Source organism: Simochromis diagramma, unplaced genomic scaffold (genome assembly GCF_900408965.1).
Source record: "Simochromis diagramma unplaced genomic scaffold, fSimDia1.1 OVJJ01000079.1, whole genome shotgun sequence".
In the NCBI taxonomy this organism is placed as follows: Eukaryota; Metazoa; Chordata; class Actinopteri; order Cichliformes; family Cichlidae; genus Simochromis; species Simochromis diagramma.
Genome location: NW_024387075.1, coordinates 954,747 through 976,037, shown reverse-complemented (window position 1 = coordinate 976,037; position 21,291 = coordinate 954,747). Strand labels below are relative to the sequence as shown.

Genomic DNA, 21,291 nt, shown 5'->3' with positions numbered 1-21,291 from the left:
GCATTTAATGAGCCTTGAAATCAATAGAGTGTGGTTTAGTGCAGAAATTATACTCTTAAAAATTCAAGGCTAATGGGTCTGCTAGTTTGAAAAAGTAAATATTCTTAACACGAAGAATATGAAAGGTTCAGTTTGGGTGGATATGAATATGCAATTTTTATTTCGCTTGTTTTGTCAACGCAGATTTACTTCCTGACTATTATTCTTTGTCTAAGTTTGTGTGGCATTGACTTAATTTGTATTATTATTCTAAACAAACATGAACTATAAATGTACCTTTGTGATGAAAACTATCCTGTATATAAATCAATACAGTGTTTAGATTTATAGACAGCTTTGTCTGATTGGTCATTCATTGATACTAAAGTTTTTTATCAAAAAAACAAAACATACAATTTCAAGCTTTATCAATGCACACTTACAGATAAAAATATCTAATAATGTTACAGATAAAAGTCAGTGACATGAAAGTAGATGTAGAGTAGATTTTGTGGGTTATCGTTAGTTTTTTTGTTTTTGGTTAGACTGTTTATTGCATAAACCTTTTGGTTTCTTGTATTTACCCAGCACTGGTGATTTAAAATTATCTGCCCCAAAGACGCACAGGCAATTGCACTTGTAGATGAAAGTCAAATTTAGCGTATTGTAGAAAAGGCCGAATTAACAGTTGTTCTGTTTTTGTTGTTTGACACTTTGACAGAGCCACAACTAGGTTTCACTGTGTATTCTGAGATTATGGTGGGAGAGGAGCTGATGGTGACACTTGGGGCAGCTGGGAAAAACATCCCCTTGTTAGAGCATCACAATGGACTAAAGTGCGGTGTTGTTGCTCAGATGAAAGACATCATGAGCTGTGATTGCTACTTTAAAGACATTCTGAAAACTGAGCGGCAGGTGGCTTTAGCTGGCATTGCTGCAGATGACAGTGAATTCAGATGAGCAAACAAAGGTAAGAGCTGAAAGTGTCTGCTGATGAGATGGTGAACCTGACCCATACACATGGAGTAAGTGGCTTGGTAAGCATGTTGACATTCACACTCTTTCTTGCCTTGACATTACAGTTCTAAATATAGGCCTTCAAATTCCTTGCATGTCTTGGTAAGTGAGAAAAAGGGGATCAGTGCAAAGTTAATGTTTGTATTGCTGAATTACCTGATTAAGTACATATACATATATATACATGCGTATACATACATATATATACATGCGTATACACACATATATATACATGCGTATACACACATATATATATATATATATATATATATATATATATATATATATATACACATGCGTATACACACACACACACACATATATATATATATATATACATATATACATATACATACATACATACATATATGTATGTATGGCAAGAGACGAAAACAGGGCGTTGTTGGAATGCTACTACGCAAGTAACCCCGGCGGAAGGGGCTACATGAATAGGATGACGGACCTATGGATTCTTCGATACCCAACATCCACAATGACGGCGAAACAACTAGTAGCTCAGTGTTCCAACATTCGAAAGAAGGGACTGCTCTCACAGCTAGAGATTGACGAGGTACAACACAAATGCTACGGCAAGGAGGAGTCAGGACGCCAGGTCAGGGGGGAGATATCATCACCCCCACCCGAGATTGGGTACATAGCCCCAAGTGCGATAGGAGAAGGATCATTGAGTGCGAGAGGAACTGACCTGAAAAATAGGATAATGGCCAAGCTTGAAACCTGGATCCCCCGTAGCCGGTTACCAAGATTACGTGAAGTACCCTCAGAAGGTCTGCTAGATGATGTTAATGCAGCACTACGGACAATACCTACAACCACGATTACCGACACTAACAAGCTGATCTACAATACGGCAGCAGTGATCAGTGAGATGCTTGGCTACAAGTTGAACTGCCACAAGGGGCAGTACCCTCCATGGAGAAGGAGGCTAGAGGGCAAGATCAAAGTAGCACGGAGGGAGGTTAGCCAACTAACGGAGTTGCAGAAAGGTGCGACAAAGAAGGTGCATAAGAAATACAGCAAGCTGTCCATACCTGAGGCCTTGGAAACTGCCAAGCAAAGACTCACAGCCTTGGCCAGCCGCTTGAGGAGGTACACCAGAGAGATAGAAGGCAGGAGAATAAACCAGCTGTTCTCCACAGAACCAGCAAAGGTGTACTCTCAGTGGCAAGGGAACAATAATAAGAGAACAGCACCACCAAGGCTGGAGACGGAGCAATACTGGAAGAGCATATGGGAGAAGGACCCAACCCATAACGGCAATGCTCAGTGGCTAGTGGATCTGAGGGCAGACCACAGCGACCTCCCTGAACAGGGTCCAGTAACCATCACAGTGGCAGATATCCAAGAAAGGGTCTCCAGTATGAAGAGTTGGACAGCACCAGGGCCCGACATGGTTCACGCCTACTGGCTAAAGAAGCTGACTGCACTCCACGAGCGTCTGGCAGCACAAATGAACCAGCTGCTAGTTAACGAGAGACACCCGGAATGGCTAACCGAAGGTCGGACGGTCCTGATCCCCAAGGACCCCAAGAAGGGACCGGTCCCCTCCAACTACCGACCAATAACCTGCCTCAGTACTACATGGAAGCTCCTGTCAGGCATCATATCGGCTAAGATGAACAGGCACATGGGTCAATACATGAGTGGGACACAGAAAGGAATTGGCAAGAATACCAGAGGCGCAAAACACCAGCTACTGGTAGACAGAACAGTCAGCCGAGACTGCAAGACCAGACTGACCAACCTGTGCACTGCCTGGATTGATTACAAGAAGGCCTATGACTCAATGCCCCACAGCTGGATACTGGAATGCCTAGAATTGTACAAGATCAATGGGACCCTAAGAGCCTTCATCAGGAACTCAATGGGGATGTGGCGTACAACACTAGAGGCCAACTCCAAGCCCATAGCACAAGTCACCATCAAGTGCGGGATCTACCAAGGAGATGCTCTGTCCCCACTGCTGTTCTGCATAGGCCTGAACCCCCTCAGTGAGATCATTAACAAGACTGGCTACGGATACCGACTACGGAATGGAGCAGTTGTCAGCCACCTCCTGTACATGGATGACATCAAGCTGTATGCCAAGAGTGAACGAGACATCGATTCACTGATCCACACTACCAGGCTATACAGCAATGACATTGGAATGTCGTTCGGACTGGAGAAGTGTAGTCGGATGGTAACAAAGAGAGGGAAGGTAGTCAGAACTGAGGGGATTGAACTACCAGAAGGCAACATTGCAGACATAGAGGACAGTTACAAGTACCTGGGGATCCCGCAGGCAAATGGGAACCATGAAGAGGCCGCTAGAAAGGCTGCAACCACCAAGTACCTGCAGAGGGTCAGGCAAGTCCTGAGGAGTCAGCTGAATGGTAAGAACAAAATCCGGGCCATCAACACCTACGCCCTGCCCGTGATCAGGTACCCTGCTGGGGTAATAGGCTGGCCAAAGGAGGAGATAGAAGCCACTGACATAAAGACAAGAAAGCTCCTTACCATGCATGGAGGGTTTCACCCCAAGTCCAGCACCCTGAGGCTGTACGCTAAGCGGAAGGAAGGGGGCCGGGGACTGGTGAGTGTCAGCACCACAGTCCAGGATGAGACAACGAACGTCCAAGAATACATTGGGAAGATGGCCCCAACTGACCGAGTGCTCAGTGAATACCTCAGGCAGCAGAAACCCAAGAAAGAGGAGGGAGACGAGGAACCATCATGGAAGGACAGGCCCCTGCACGGTATGTACCACCGGCAGATAGAGGAGGTGGCTGATATCCAGAAATCCTACCAGTGGCTGGACAAAGCTGGACTGAAAGACAGCACAGAGGCACTAATCATGGCAGCACAAGAACAAGCTCTGAGTACAAGATCCATAGAGGCTGGGGTCTATCACACCAGGCAAGACCCCAGGTGCAGGCTGTGTAAAGATGCCCCAGAGACAATCCAGCACATAACAGCAGGGTGCAAGATGCTAGCAGGCAAGGCATACATGGAACGCCATAACCAAGTGGCTGGCATAGTGTACAGGAACATCTGTGCCGAGTATAACCTGGAAGTCCCGAGGTCAAAATGGGAGATGCCCCCAAGGGTGGTGGAGAATGACCGAGCTAAGATCCTGTGGGACTTCCAGATACAGACGGACAAAATGGTGGTGGCTAACCAACCGGACATAGTGGTGGTAGACAAACAGAAGAAGACGGCCGTAGTGATCGATGTAGCGGTTCCGAATGACAGCAATATCAGGAAGAAGGAACACGAGAAGCTGGAGAAATACCAAGGGCTCAGAGAAGAGCTCGAGAGGATGTGGAGGGTGAAGGTAACGGTGGTCCCCGTGGTAATCGGAGCACTAGGTGCGGTGACTCCCAAGCTAGGCGAGTGGCTCCAGCAGATCCCGGGAACAACATCGGAGATCTCTGTCCAGAAGAGCGCAGTCCTGGGAACAGCTAAGATACTGCGCAGGACCCTCAAGCTCCCAGGCCTCTGGTAGAGGACCCGAGCTTGAAGGATAAACCGCCCGCAGGGGCGTGCTGGGTGTTTTTTTTTTTTTACATATATACATATACATACATACATACATATATATATACACATACATAGATACATATATATACATACATAGATACATATATATACATATGTATACGTATATACACACACACATGTATACGTATATACACACACACACATATATATATATATATATATATATATATATATATATATAATATAATACATACATACATACATACATATATATATATATATATATATACATACATACATACATACATACATACATATGTATATATATACATATGTATACATATGTATATACACGTATATATGTATATACACGTATATATATATACACGTATATATATATATATATATATATATCAGATTTTCAGAAAACTTGATCTCTAGCCTTGACGTTGAGGTCAAGATCACTGAAATTTTTACTCATTTAAGATGTTTGGCAGATGCACCTGTGCTATGAATTTCAGTATCCTACATCACCTTGTTCTCGAGTTATCACATTCACAAACTTGGGTGTCCACACTGCCCACCCGCCACCCCGGCAGGATGCCCATCAGCCTTTCACAGCTGAGGGGGTAAAAAAGCATTAGTGACTAGACTCTGTAAAAATGAGCAGGATTTAGACACAGTCACAGGCACTTGCTCAGACAGTTACGCTAAGTATCAGGCTTCACTTTTATACCACACGCAGCCACAAGCTAATGACTAATAGCACCAAACCAACCCATTCAATTTCACTGTATTAATTACATCAGCCCTGCTCAAAATAACAGCATAAGCAAAACGTTTTGATTCAAATTATGTTTTGATCTTTTTCCATCCAATAACACTCTGATGCCCGCCTTCATCTTCACCAGACTATCATCAGAGAGACAGCCACTGCAGTGATAATTAATTGACAGACCACCAGCCTGATGGGTATAATAGGCATCTGGGAAAAATCAATATTAGAGCACAATCCTCGCGTGCATCGTACCGTCTTTCATCCTCAAGTGGTGACAGAGCATTACCTCCACTCAAATTTAGCCTGCTTGTTCTGTCTAGCAACTGTATTTAAAAAAAGGACAAGTGATGCCTTCATGGGTCTCAGGAGAGAATGTGAGGGCTGAGAAAGACTGTCACAACTGAAGTGCGTGTTTACAGATCAGCCTCGAGTGTTCTCTTTAGATAAGGGTATTCACTGGCCAATCAATGTGGCGATTATATCATCGGTACCTTCCACTTCATTAAACAATTGTGTGAGCTGAAGACACATCCTATACAGAGACACACAGGATGTTATATCAGTATACAGCCTTTCTCTTCGTGAGTCTGTCCTTGAATGTTTTACTGTCAGCCATGCTAACACCCTGCTCTCCACAAGGAGAATGCACTGAACAAATATTTACCCTGATAAACACAGGCAGCTCATTAGACATGTCACTTCAAAGGAGCATGGGAAAAATTACTCAGCACAGTCTCTTGTGACAGAGATGTGAAGGTGCTCGAGAGCGGTATGTGTGTGTTACCTGTTACAGTCAACGTGCAGAAGCAGGTGGGAGGCACTGATGGTAAGGGCGATCTTGTGCCACTGGCCATCAGCGAGGCGGTAGGGGAAGGATTCAGAACGTGGCTTGCCTTTGAAGCGGTAGTGATAGCGGATCTCCTCTCTCACCCCGCTGCTTTCCAGCTCAAAGTAGCTGCAGGGGGAGAAGTCACAGGTCACAGATGCTCAGTTTCCTGAACAAAGGAAGGGGAAACTCAAAGAAAACACATTATGTGTACGAGGTTTTATCCAAAAGCAGGTTGGAAGATTTTTCTAAACTTTTGTTTAACGATAAGGATGAAAATGATAAGAATGATATTTCCTTTTTGGTTTTGGAGAAAGTGTTACGGTAAGACTTGAGAAGACATAGCAACAGAAAAGGTAGATGGAGAGTGGCTCCAATGCAAATATGGCTGGATCACTATCTATTCCAGGGAAATGAGTATGCGACCCAAATATGGCTCTATCAGGCACCAGATCACAGGTGTCTGTGTCGCCCTATCTGAAAGTCTCAGAACTTTCTGAACTGTAGAGAAGGAAATTCATCCATTACCCTGCTCAGTACATAGCAACTCACAACTCACAGCAAAAATACCCCCAAGAGAGTAATTGTGCACTGTAAAAGTCTCAGTTTTCTCTTTCCCAGACCATAACACATACCCAGAGTTTAAAACTAAAACTGGGTCAGCAACAAATTCTAAATTTTGGTGTTTCTGAAATGGCAGAGGAGAGTGGACCGTGGGCTGAAATGCGGCTGAAAGATGGACAGATTGCTCGGTGTAACCTTAAAGCACAAAGTTCATCTAACAAACAAAGATTGTGGGGGGGGGCTTTCTCTCTCAGTTTTACCTACTACCCTCACTTTGCAGTGTGACTGCAGGCGTTTAACTTTAGCTCTTCTCTGCACCATGTGTGCTCTACTCTCCACCCTCATCAGGCACGCTAAATTAACAGCCAACCAGGCACAAACAGCAGCAGCAGCCCAAGAGCCGCAGGCAACAAGTCGTGACATTTCAGCTTCCCTGCGGCTGAAAGTGACCCCAGCTCTGGAACCTCTGGCCTTAAGCACACATACACTATCACACACAGAAAGTACACCACATCTGGCAAACACAGCTCTCTAATATATAACCAAACATAGCCCAGAATGTCACCTATCCCAATATATTCAGAAGCAAAAAAACGAACCCAAAAAACACAGACTCACACAGGGATCAAGCCAATTCAATACCAAAGCTCGACAGCTCTCATGCATATTTATGAAAAGGGAGAGTGGACCTACTCCACAGAATATCAATCGGAATTATGGGGCAGGAAGAGCTCTGAAGAACTTGACAAAAAAAAGAAAAAGTGTGCACACGTACTGTAACTATGTAGGTGCAGTGGGTCAAAGTTGAACTGAGAAGTCAATCTATAAACTGAAGAACGCTTAAAAGATTACACTCCTGTATGCTGTAGCTTTAAGGAAGACTGACGCTGCCACCCACATGCAAAGGAGTTTCATGAATGTGTTTTTCTTTTAATGATGTCATTTTGAATCCAAATGACATGCATTTATTTGGTATTAACCAAGGCAACATTATCATATCATAAACAAAGTTATGAGAGTTTACTATCACTGTTGTTGGGTTTCAGATTGGCTGTTGCGTGAGTATTGTAATTAAGTCATGAATTGCTTGGCATCAAAAACCCTAATCTTTCTCCCAACACCAACCAAAACCTCAGGTTAATGAAAATGGACTGGCTCTTATATAGTGCTTTTCTGCTATACAACATGTCTCATTCACCAGTGCATAAGCACATAAGCACATTTTTCTATGTCTGAGTGCTACCTAACATTTACACACCTTCACACTCTGTTGAATGCATCGGCAGCAACTTTGGGTTCAGTATCTTGCCAAAGGACAACTCAGACCTGCCAAAGAACAAACCAACAATCTTTTATTAGCCGATGACCTGCTTCACCTCCTGAGCCGAAGCCACCCTATAATGTTAGGTTGTAATAACAAATGCATCTCAATAAATGTACAAATAAATGAACTAAGTCACTGAAACTTGGTGAAAATAGACACTAAACTTTATAGAGACTCCATCCCACATAGCAAGGAGGTCTGGCCCAGATCTGGTATCAAGCCGGCACTGCTGGTTGATTTCTGGTATGATAAGACGTATGTCATCCAGATATGGGCCAGGCCTGGGATAGATGGCACTGTCTATGTGATGGCATGCAATATCTGGCTCTATTGTGGTTTGGTTTATGTGGCCAAGGCCTATAGAAAACAGGTCCGGCATGGATCTGGCATCAAGCTGGCACTTCTGACTGACTGGTGTCATGGCAGGGTGTATGTCAACCAGATGTGGGCTAGGTCTGGCAATGATGGCACTATTTGTGTTCCTATTTTTCTATTTTAGTTAGATGACCCAAATGCCATTTGCAATACTATACTGCTATCCCAACGTTTCAAATGCAGGTTTGACAGGTTTGTGAGTGTGCACTTTAACCAAAACCTAGTGACGGTTTACTCCTCTTTGCTGGTGGGTGGCTGTAGCTCAGGCGGTAGAGCAGGTCACCTACTGATCGGAAGGTTGGAGGTTCAATCCCTGGCTTCTCCTGCATGTCAAGAGTGTGAATGTAGTCAGGAAGCACTCAGTTTAGAGAAAGTGTGTGATTGGGTGAATATGGCATGTTGTATAGAGCACATTGAGTAATAAGGGGGAAAGGAAGTGCGCTATAAAAGAATCAGTCCATTCACTATCCGAACAGCGTTCTGTCATCTTACTTTTGCACTATTATGTTCTGGCAGATGTTGTTATTACATTAAGGTACACATTAGGCTGACATCTGGGCCAGCACAGGGCCAGCAGTGTGTTTGCAACTGGTCCGTGGATGCACACAACTTACACATGGCCCACATACCGCAAAGAATGACGCCCCTTTGGTCCAAATTATTTAAATGTCTTATCTTAGAAGTTCCAAACAAATAGAGTACCTTTGTTAAGTTGAATGAAACATTTGAACTGCTGCAACAAAACAAGAAGACAAAGGAAAGGAGATGGTGATGATCAGTACATGCTATCTTAGGGTTCAGCTCAAACCTCTTCCACACGGCTAATGATGGCCCATCAACCCCCCACACAGCAGGCTGAGTTAGTGCTAAAACAATTATCATGAAGTAATTTAACAGGCATCATGAGGAAATGTTTTTCTACAACATTAAATTGCATTTCCACACTTCAAGTAGAGACGGCTTCATTACAAACATGTGTGCATGTGTAAGAGAAAGGGTAGGATGGGACTGGAAGGTTGACTTTGTACAGCGTGTCACCTTTTGCGGAATTAAATGAATACATCACTCTAGGCCTACGACGGGCACCAGCCTGACAGCCCGACTCCATCATGCTGCAGGACACAGAGCCACTGATACTTGTCAGCTGGAGAAGAATCATTTGCATTGAACGAGGTGCAAAAAGGGAATGAGAGTGCTCCAGCTTCGCCTCTTTCACTGATGGAAGCCTCTTCTGGGCTTCAAGAGGCCTGAAATTTCTGAACGAGCAGAAATCCTGATTTGACTCATGAAATAATCATCAAAGGCATTAACTCCACTTCACAGCGAGCATTTATTTTATGAAGCATTTAGTTGTAGCTATTGTATTCTCGCATTACAGCATATTTAATGAAGGGGAATAATCTATTGGCAGGCAGTCCATTTGTTATGAGCAGCGCAGGCTGACAGCTAATAAAAATGACATATCTGTTTTGGTGCTCTCTGTACAAAATATAAAAAATGAGCCTTATCACCATTTGAATGCTTTCTTTTCATTGCTGATCCTTTAATAACCACCATTGTACAAAGCCACTTTTTTTTAACTAATAGAAACTGCTGTGCTCAAACAGACGCCTAATGTGAGTATGCATAGCTTTCAGGGGAAAAAAGTGTTTGCATATCAAACAAAAGTGAAATCTCGTTGGCAGGAATAGAGGGAGGCTTGTTTTTATTAGAATAAGTTTAGAGTTGATAGTAAAATATTAGACATTACAGATCCTCCATTTTCTGAACCTAAATAAGTTGCAGGGAAAAATTAACTTCATGAAACAATTAAAATTTGTTAAGATACTAAAGGGCAAGGCTTAAAACAATCCCAAACTTTGCTTTATAAATTAAAAAAAAACAAGTACATGCCATGATTGAATAGCTAATAGAGGTACTTATAGCAGTATTAGCTCAAGTCATTGTTTTCTATATTAGTTTATCAGTTTCTCACATCATTCTGGAGGATTTTTTTGTATAGCAATGCTTCTGTTATTTAAATCAGGTTAAACTCTGAATTTTGAGGGCTATCGCAATACCTTGATTATTTTCTTTTTCAGCAGTTGCGTTTTAGATACAGAAGAGTTCCTGGTTGACTCAATGAATTAAACCTGAAACCTCAAATTGTTAGCCCACCACCACTGTGCTTTACAGTTGGTATGAGGTGTTTGTGATGATATGCTGTGGATTATGGCCAAAATCACCACTTAAGTCCTGGCAACCCTTCCAAAGAACTCATCCGGTTTCAGTGTTTATCCAAATGCACTATCGTGAACCTTTAACATTAGACACACGAGCTGAGGCTCGCAAGTCTGTCAAGAAGTGTCTTATCTCCCGAGACATTCAGCCTTGGGAAAATTGTGTATTAACACAAGACAAGCTCCAACTTCTGCTTTTATAGTGGTGTTCACACTTGCTGATGATTAGCTAATCAAGTGCATTCGATTAGCAGCATCTGGCTTTTCTGACCCTCTTTATTTCTATAGCAGTAGGAGTGCACTTAATTTTTCACAGGGACAAAGACTTGTACAAACAAAAACGTGTACTTCTAAGCAGCATTGTCCTGTGAAAATGAAAAAAAAAAGCTCTAGGAAAGACATTTCTAATAATTACACTGTAATTCCATAGAAAAAGCTGGAAATTTACCTATTTACAAATCTGTAGAGACATAGAGCAAAATGAACATATTTACCCTAGTAAATATGGGACCGTGCACTGATTGACTGCTGAAGCCAAAAACTACACTGCCGAGAGAAAAAGAGACTCAAACAAAGTATTACATTTGCAGACTACAGAGCTAAGGTGGAACAGCCTAGTGTGTGTGAGATATTTCTCCCTGGGTTTGCAACAAAAACAAAGAGTCCAGTGATCCATTATTAATTTTGAAAAGAAAAATGCTTTGAACCATATACACTACTGCACAGTGAGAATACTATTTTGTTTGGCTCGCATCTCACTGTCAAGAAAGAAGATCCAGTTATCATTCATATATTCTGATGCCCTGGATGTTGAAGGTAGTGTGAAGAGACACACAGATAACATAAAGAAATTATTCTGCACACTGACACATGGCACAAACATTGATTGAAAGTACTCTGATATATTTTTCTCTAGAAATTTCTCATATGCCTTAAGGACTGTAAGTTCAGTCCTTGTACAAGCTCATGGTCATCGTATCTTAAACCTAACACATGACTTGAAATATATCATATAGAGCATATACTGTAAGAGTTTCCCAGTTCTTGTTTGTGGGATCCTGAATTATAATCAGATTTCTTCAACTTCTAAATGTGCAAATTTTCCTTTGCCATGAGCATCACAAACAAAATTCGATTTGCCTCCACTGTGCTACAAACTCTAATCGATTTGATTTTCATATTTATCTGTTAAATGTTGTACCACTTAAAAGTTTGTGGTCACGTAAAAACGTGCTCACATTTGTTGTTTTATACAATTTAACACACTACGTTGTCAATAATAAAGAATGATTATTCAAATCATTAATCATTTATTATCTACACAAGTGTACAGCGGCTACAGTGTTCTAATGGCAAGTTGTATTATGTTGAAAGGGAACGTTTGGGAAAACATATTTTGTGTGTTGGCAGAGTTAGCACGACTCTGGTTCTGATTAAAGAAATTCAAATTCTGCTTTTCAGTATTTGACATTAACGCCAGAATCTGAGACTGATCTGCTGCGTCAGTCTCTGTGGGCACTGTGCATACTGCCCTTTTCATGTAGTATTACCAACTGCCTCTGACCAGAATCAATAGAGAAGCTGGAAACATTGGTGGCTAAAAGAGCAAGAATACAACTACATCAGTTTGAATTATATAGTATCATATATCATATGCCCCACTGCTCATCATCTAGCACCTTTATTATATGGTACTCATAAGAGACAAGAAAGTAAGCAGAGTCAGAATCAGAATACTTTAATAATCCCTAAGGAAATTATGTGGTTACGGTTGCTCCAAGATAAATAATATAATATATTACAAAGTTTACAAAATATAAAAAAATAGCTCTATACAAATAGCTCAAGAATATTACAGAGGTGAAATCTATATGACTAGCATTTTATTCTAACTTGTAAAACTTTGTTATTTGTTATTTGTTATTTTTACTGTAGAGCATGTGCAAAAGGATGTAACTATTGCAGTGTGTGCAATGTACTACATGGAGGAGTTATACAGACAGGAATGATTTCCTGTGTCGTTCAGTGGTGCATTTGGGTAATCTCAGTCTCTCACTGAGCGTGCTCCTGTGACCGGCCAGCATGTCATGGAGTAGGTGGGAGGTGTTATCCAGCATTGTCCTTATCTTGGACAACATCTGCCTGCCCAACACCACCTTAAAGGAGTCTAGCTGCATCCGCACTACATTGCTGCCCTTGTGGATCAGTTTGTGATTGCGACCCTCAACCTTGCTGCCCCAGCATACAACAGCATAGAAGATGGCACTGGCCACAACAGACTCGTAAAAAATCCTGAGCATTGGCCGACAGATGTTTAAAGACAGTCACTAACAGGATTTATTATTAATGCAATCAGAATTAGTTCGATTTTTATTTATTTTTTGAAAACTTACTTTCAAGAATGAGTACTCTCCTAAACATTTGACTGGTATGATTTGGCACAGCCATTTAATAATAATATGATTACGCACATTACTACAGCAAAATAATTAGCAAGCTACGTAAATCTAATTTTTTTCAAATGCATGAAAAAAAAGGTGAAAAAATGTAAATGTCGGTGTGGTTGTTTTCCAGACTATGTTTGGTTGTTAGCAGCTGCCAGACAACCAGCAGAAACTCCAGGATGTCAACGGTTGCAACAATCATAAACCGTCATATCAGTTTTCGAACTCTTAGCCTAACAAGGCAACAAATGGACAAATAATTCCTTAAGTGGAAACTGCTGACTTTTGACTGAATAGTCAAAGTGATAAGTGGTGGTATGAGTGTTAATGGGGGATATAACACTTAATACCAGTACAAATTCCTCTAGCATGTTTTTCTATAGTATTATGAGTCTGCTAAGACCAGAGGAGACGGTGGTTCAAACTACTATGTGATAAATAAACAGCCACAGTGGCAGGGTTGCAGGCTGCATCTCCTGAGATGGAGATTGTGGGCTGTAGAAAGTCTCGGAAGTGCTGTGACAGCTGTGGGAGGAAGCTGTTGAGGTGACAAGTGTTCTTTATCAAAATCCAGTGGCATTGTCTGTGGGAGAAAAGTTTTGGAAATGAATGGCTGCCAGAGAGTTCTGGGTTAGCTGTATATCATCCTGCCCTTTTTCTTCACCTCCAGTGTCATGCAGCTATTTCATAGAAGGCAGATGACAGCCAATTATCTGCTATATAGGAAGGTCAGCACTCTGGAGCTTGTCCATAGAACGGGAGGAGAAGGAGGTAAAGCAGATATGACGATGGCAAAGCACTCCGATGCCTTCTCTACTGACCTGTAAAGTATGACCAGGATTGGTTGCAAGGCATTGTGCTTCAGTTGCCACAAGAAGGCTATGCTTGATTGGAGATTGTGGATTTAGCAAATGTTGCCATCAGGTCAGAGGGTGGTAGTGGAAAGGTGCACAGCTTGAGGTATATAGATCAATGGGATGTGATGTGAAAGAAGAAATCAATTCTCATTTTCACAGTTTGGAGTGTGTTCAGCATGACATTAATACCAGCCAAGCGCTGTGTGAGGCAGGCCACCTCAGGTTTGTTATAATGAGGGTGACGACGATGTCAGGTCTAAACAGTCAATGAATCGTTTGAGTACAGGATGTAGTGGAGTGAATAAAACATAAACAGAGGAGAGCGTCTGCCAAAAATTAAAAATATGCCTCATGAATGGCTTTCCCTGAATTTATTATAAATATTTTGTTTTACTTTGGGCACCAGATTTCTTTGACTCAGCAAATATCGTAGCCCAAGATGTGCCTCTTTCCCTTTCATGGCCCCTGGTGGTACTATGCTATATTGATTCCTCCCACCTCCACCCCCCAGTTTTCTAGTAGTGTTGGAGAAATCAATACAACAAAGTATCAAGATATTTTGCATGGCACTATTTTATCGATATCAAATGTTGTCATCTTATCAAAACTGCTCATACAAATTGAACTTTTTAGTGCTACAATAATATGTACATAAGCTACAGTTATTATAGAAAGAAGGTGGTATTGTAATGCGGCATCTCTGGCGATTCCAATCTTCTTTTGCCACACATAGTCATAGAGACAAACTGCTTCAAACTTCAAACTAATAGCAACCACAGATGTTTCTGGGAAGTTTGAGAGAGACCCCCAATAAGAATGTCTTTTGCTGCTAGAAAGCAGGCAGAGCCACCGCTGTGCTATGTGAGTAATTTGTTTTCCTGAGGGACTCACGCTATCGAGGCTGCTTCCCTGCAGGCTTCTTAGCCAGACAGGGAGCGGCACTGCCCAATGACATGTTTAGTTTTCAAAGGCGGCATCACAGAAATGAGAGCAGCAGCTGAGAAAACCAAATGTTGATGTCAAAACTATCTTGAGAATATAGGAGCTTTGATGTATGACTTAGTTTTGATGCCTTAATGCTCTGCCTGAAAACCACATCATCCAAGTTGAGCATTATTTTCTGGTAAACCTCAGTCACTGCTGTATGAGTGTGCAGTCCTGCCACTATCAGAAACAACACTTCATGTGTGTGCGTGCGTGTCATCATTCTGTCTGTAAACATAATAGCCCGAAATGTTTTTTTATTAATTCTGATGAAACTTTGTAGGGGTTCAGAGCGGGGTCATGTTAACAATCCATTAAAATTTGTCTTACGTCCACAAAGGTCTTCAAGGTCAACTTAATGATTTGTTGGTCAAAAATGGACAAAAAGCTTTAGAACTTTGAAACTATGATTATTACAAGTGTGCTCTTTGTTAAAAATACATATTAAATAATTAAATAATTAAAATACCATTTGACCTCTGGCTTTATTTAAGGTCAATAGATTCATCTGAAGGTTAAAGTGATAATAATCACTTTTAACACTTTTTGGCTCTTTTTAAATGTACTTTAAGTACTTAGTCTTTATTTTTTTTTCCCCCTGTTGGCAGATGTGAAATGCAAAGTGAGGTCAGAAGTCAAATGTAACATGTAGTGTGATATTTAGAATCCCCGCATATCATTCCTAATATGCTTTCAAGACCTACAATGGCAATAACAAACATAGTTTAAATAGTTTCATACAGCATTATTATCATTTTGACCTACAGCTTAATCTGCTGGCCTTAAAGGAGAGTACAGAGATCAAATGTGTCATTAAGTATCTTTCTACATGTTGACAAAAAACAACCACACTTATGAGAATCATAGTTTTTAAGTTATTAGGCTTATTGTCAATTTTCAACAAATAAAATGACATTGAAGACCTTGGTGGATGTAAGCCATGATACCATGATCCCACTACAAAATTTATGAGAAAAACTTTTCAAACTATCATGTTTACAAACTTAATGGCATGCACACACAAGCAAATATTTATATTTAAATTATATATTTAAAATGGCTTTCAACAGGGCAAACAACAAAAGCCTCCAGTTCAGTGGCATCAACATGTCTTGTAGAGCAGCGGTCTCCAACCTCCGGGCCACGGCCGGTACCAGTCCGTGAGTCGTTTGGTACCAAACCACGAGTGTTGAGGCTCGGGTGTGAAATTTGTGGTTTTCAGGGTTTTTATCGTTATTTTTTTTAATTGTTTTTAAAGTTAACTCAGTTTCCCTGGGTCTTTTCCCGTGTGTTATGAATAAATCTTTTTTTTGGTACGGGTACTGGTTTTATTTTGTTGTATTTATCCACGACACCTTAAAGGCTGGTCCGTGAAAATATTGTCAGACATAAACCGGTCCATGGTGCAAAAAAGGTTGGGGACCGCTGCTGTGGAGAATCACTCACCTTACAATGCTGCCAGGATGAAAGCTTTCAAAGTACGGACAGCTCCATGTATTTTTGATGTAGCTCTAGAAGAATTTACTCATCATTAAAGCAAAAGTAACTTCTACATAGCTAGCCTAAACAAAATACCCCATTTAAATGACTCTCTCTGACCTTTACAGTTTACAGCCAGAAAAGTTCTGGTAGTATTATCTTTTTTTTTTTTTTCTTTCTTTCGTAATATTATTTTTTTACATTAATGTCATGGCATAACAGTAAAGTTGACCGAGTATTTTTCTGATGTCAGGTAAATCATTCCTACAGTTTAAATGAGTCACTGCTGACAGCCTGTATTGCAGTGGAGAAGAATGGATTTGTGGAATTTGAGATGTAAGACAGTGTTAAGACAGGTGTGCTCACATGTTGGTGTCACATTTTACACAAAGGAAAATTCAAAAGAAGGCTGGAGGGCAAAGGACCGCAGTACTGTTTTTGCCCACCAGGTAGGCGTGTCCCAGTAGCACTGACGTCACGCAAAAACTATGGATTGAACATGTACAGAACGCCAAATAACTGCCACTTTGAAAATGTTTGCGACAGGAACTTTGTAGCCCTTCTGATGCACTTTAAGGTGTAAAAGTAGTATTCCAGTAGGTTCCAGTACTGTTCACATAATAAGCACACTGTTCCACATTTGATATCAAGATGGGTTGAATACATGTGTAAAATGGAAACAGTAACTGTAGAACAAACTGTAATTCTGGGAAAGTATCTATTAAGTCCAGACAAAGCCAAAGACAGCATTTGTACTGTATTGCACACCTTTAAAGCAAACCCTGCAAGGGAGTGCACTTTCTAGAATAATCTAGGGAGTTCATTGAGGAAACTGGCATCTGTCGGAGGTGAGAGGCCATGGCTCATCCTCAGCGCTGCTCCACTGAGGACATCAGGAGTTCAGGATCGCAGCCAGCAGGTTATTCTTCTTCAACATTCAAACACAAATCCCATTTCATGGCAAAACAAGCTTCTGTGGATCAACCTATAGCACGAAATAAACAGGCTGGAGGAGGACGCAGGAATTTTCTATGGCAACACTTAGTTTTAGGATCATTTTAGGATCATCTGGCAGGGAAAGACGAAACCAAATTGTCAGTGGCAGTTTTACCAAGTAATGATGATTAATCATTTTGTTTTGTCAATATGCCATCAGACCTGCTTTTCAAATGTATAAGTTATAGAGAATCAGATGCTATGAATTAATTTTCTTAAGCTAAAATTTATTTTAACACAACGTACGAAAACAAAATGAACAACATTAACATTTTTCTTCCAATAATAGAGATTGAAGTCATGAGGTGGATAACAGCCAATGTGGGTATTGGTACAACTGTCTTATAAAAGAAATCTTCCATTGCCTTTGGGTTTAGGCAGGGTTTTTCTATTCTACACATGACCTGTACTTTTACTAAGGCACGGGAGACTGAAATGTTCACCTTTACACCTGTGCAAAGGAACTTTGTAAGCAAGGAATTTTAAAATATCCATAAATATGCTGACTTCTGTTAAAACGTTTGACAGACGTCAGCATCTAAAAATCCTGGAGAGCCAATTTATCGCTCCCGTGTTCAAGTAACTGCTGATATAAATAGAATTCAGCAGTGGGCCAGGCATTTTCTGCATCCAGCTTCCCTGCACTCACCAACATTCATAAACTTTTACCAGGAAGCCAAGCTTAACAAGTCCCTCTTCTTCCCCAGCATGTTTCTTAAAAGAGAAGAACCTGTGAGTGCTTATGAAGTGAGGCACTGAGGGAGAGGCAGACCTGTAGAGTGACAAAAGGGCAGGCAGATGAACAGAGCAGCTGGAGGAGAATGGCTGAGCATCTTTGAGTGCACAGGTGGGAAGAGCAGTGGAGAGACCAGGCTTTGAGTTACTTCATCACAGAGCTATTGCCACTTGCTGACAATAAGAGCGTTACTGGTACCCAGAAAACTGCTGTCTAGGCAGAAATGAGATTCTTTTGTTCTATTCAGTCTAGTGGAGCAGCAATAAACCTTTCTCCCCATTCCCCAGTGCTGGGTGCAAGAAAAAAAAACAACTTTTTCTGCTTTAACACAGGGCACTGAGAAATGCTTGCATTCAGAAGACGTTTTACCTTTGAGGATGAGGACAGCGGAGGAGGAGAGGAGGGGCAAGAGAAAGGATATTATCATATCAGGAAAGCAGAGTTAGCAGAGTCAGTGGGAGGGAGGAAAGACAGGACCATTTGATTGTGCAGGGAGAAAGATGAAGAAGGAAAGGAAAGACAGAGCGATAAAGAAGGAATGTCTGATTGGATTTGGCTGAGCCGTAGAGCTACAGTGGCTGTGTGTTAGGTGGCTGAATGGGAGACTTGTGTTATAATGGGAAAGAATGGCCATCGGCGGAGGGCTAATAGGGCCTTCAGAGAGGATTCAGAGGTTCAGAACAAATCCTCAGTCACAATGGAGCACAGGTCTGCACCAAACCAGTCAAGGCTGCGCCCATCTCACCAAATTTAATTACGCTCACAGTGTGGCGGTCTCTCTCCGAAAACAACTCGTCTCAAAATAACTTCATCCTGCTGTGGCTTAGCTGGGCTAGATTTGCATCTAAATCTCTCTCTTGCAATACCTCACAATGCACAATATATGAAGAAAAATGACTGAAAGTCAGTTAAACGGTTTGGTGGTAGTGGTGAAGAAACATTTATAATTATACTATGTCTGAATGTTACATAATGAGTTTCATCCAAAATTACAGGAATGAAAGTCTTGCTAATGTTAGCTGTATGGTAATACTATCTAGCTACATAAGCATGCTTTAAAGGCATAAAGCCCTGGATGGCCTTAAATTTTCTTCTTTTAAATTTGGACAAAACTGGAGTTATTGTACTTTAAGTCCCTAAAAACCTCAGAAACATGGTGTTTAACCAGGCACTTTCTCTGAATGGCATTACCTCTTCTTCCTTGGAGTCATTTTTGACCAGGATATGCCCTTCAACATGCAAATGAAACAAATATGTACGACTGCTTTCTTTCATCTGTGCAAAATTGCCAAAATTACAAAATCTCTCTAGGATGCTGAAAAGTCACTCTACAATCACAGTAAGGTATTCTGAAAAGCCTTCAGTTGACCTACACTGTTACGAAAAACATCTTAAAAAAACGGTAATATTCCGGCAGCTGGGGCGCCAAAATACTACCGTAAAATAACAGAAAATAACTCCCTCATAAAAATACGGTTATTTCCAGTAATGACAATACAGTTTGTTGCGCTAATTTTAAATGGGATCTTGCCCTTTCAAGTGATTTTAAACATTAAATTAGGAACATGTTAATGTGATTAAACAATTAAATTATCTATAAATAGGAAAAAAAACCAAATCTTAAAAAAACAGTAATATTCCGGCAGCTTGGGCACCAAAAAACTACCGTAAAATAACAGAAAATAACTTTCTCATGAAAATACAGTCATTTTCAGTAATGAAAATAGAGTTTGTTGCGCTAATTTTACATGGGATTCTGCCTTTTCCAAGTGCTTTTAGACATTAAATTAGGAACATTTTAACGTGATCAAACAATGAAATTACCTATAAACAAGGTCAATGAATGTGGCAATATGAATCATAATACGTAAATGTACAGAAATATACAGTTAACAGTTGGTTTAAATAATAATGGATTGCATGCCCTGGGACAGACTGACAGAGGCGAGGCTGCGTATCGCACCATCGGCCCCTCTGGCCATCACCAGTAGGCGAAGAGTCTTAACCACGGACACAATACCGAGAGTGTCCGAGCCGGGGCTCGAACGGCAATCTTCTGATCACAAGGCAAACTGCCAACTCTTGAGCCACGATCGCCCTAAATTGCAATGATAATAATACTTATGTGATGTAAGACAAGCTTATAGGAATCATGTTATATACTTTTCCATAGCATTACATTTGAATTCAACAGTTCGATCTTTCAAATAACAGACAGGTATTTGTGAAATCATGATACATTTGTGAATGTATTTTAACAATCTAAATATGCATATGTACATTTAATAATCATGACAATTATGTTTCATTACATTACAGTGATTTAACGTTAATAGTCTATTTACGTAACTTTAATGATATTCTAGAAGAACAGAACAAAACTGTAAAATGCACAGTAAAATACTTTTATATTAGGATTTTTTCCTACAGTGCAGCCATACCCGCGACCTTGTGGTTGTTAGTTCACATTCATTGGCCGATGCTTAGCGTCATGTTATTATGTGTCCCAACATCCAATGGCATGTCACATTGTTTTCATGGCCACACCCTCACCCCAGGTGCAGAGGCCTATTTCTGTTCAAGAATGTTGTGAATACTTTGAGATTTATATTAATTGCAATTCCTACCTCTACATTTATTTTTTAAAATATATAATTAGCACAGCGTGGCCGTGCAATGTTTTATATGTTTTTTTTAGTTTTTATTCCTATTAATTATATTTTCACTTGTTACCTCTGAATTATTGAATCAGACCTAGATGACATGAAATTTTCAGCAAAATTATAATTCAAATACTCCTTTAATTATTGATTATCCTCATTAATTTTCAATCATTTTATATATTTTTCCTTAGTATTACATTTGAATTTAACAGATCATTCTCTCACATAATAGACAAATATTCGTGAAATTATGATACATTTCTGAATGTATTTTTACAATTTAAATATGCATATGTACAAAAAAATATATTTAAAAAACAAGTAAATTGTGTTTTACTATATTTACAGTGATGTTATGTTATCTTACCTTTGACATGTAAAATCACAGTCTACTTATGTACATTTAATGATATTCTAGAAAGACAGTACAAAACTGTAAAATATACAGTAAGATACTTTAACATTACTATTTTTGGAACAGTGTAATATGCTGCATTCAGAGTGCTGACAGGGACTAGAAACAGAGCTTAACTCTCCCATATTGGC

At 40.5% G+C, this 21,291-nt stretch overlaps 1 protein-coding gene across 1 annotated transcript in view; it reads right to left on the bottom strand.

The window, feature by feature from the left end:
• The window catches only part of LOC120742314 (protein kinase C-binding protein NELL1-like), a 287,587-nt gene that overhangs the window by 217,384 nt on the left and 48,912 nt on the right, over window positions 1-21,291 (bottom strand). Inside the window, exon 4 of the mRNA XM_040045578.1 lies at window positions 6,063-6,233. Coding sequence (XP_039901512.1) covers window positions 6,063-6,233 — 171 coding nt within the window. The remainder of the gene's footprint in view (window positions 1-6,062; window positions 6,234-21,291) is intronic.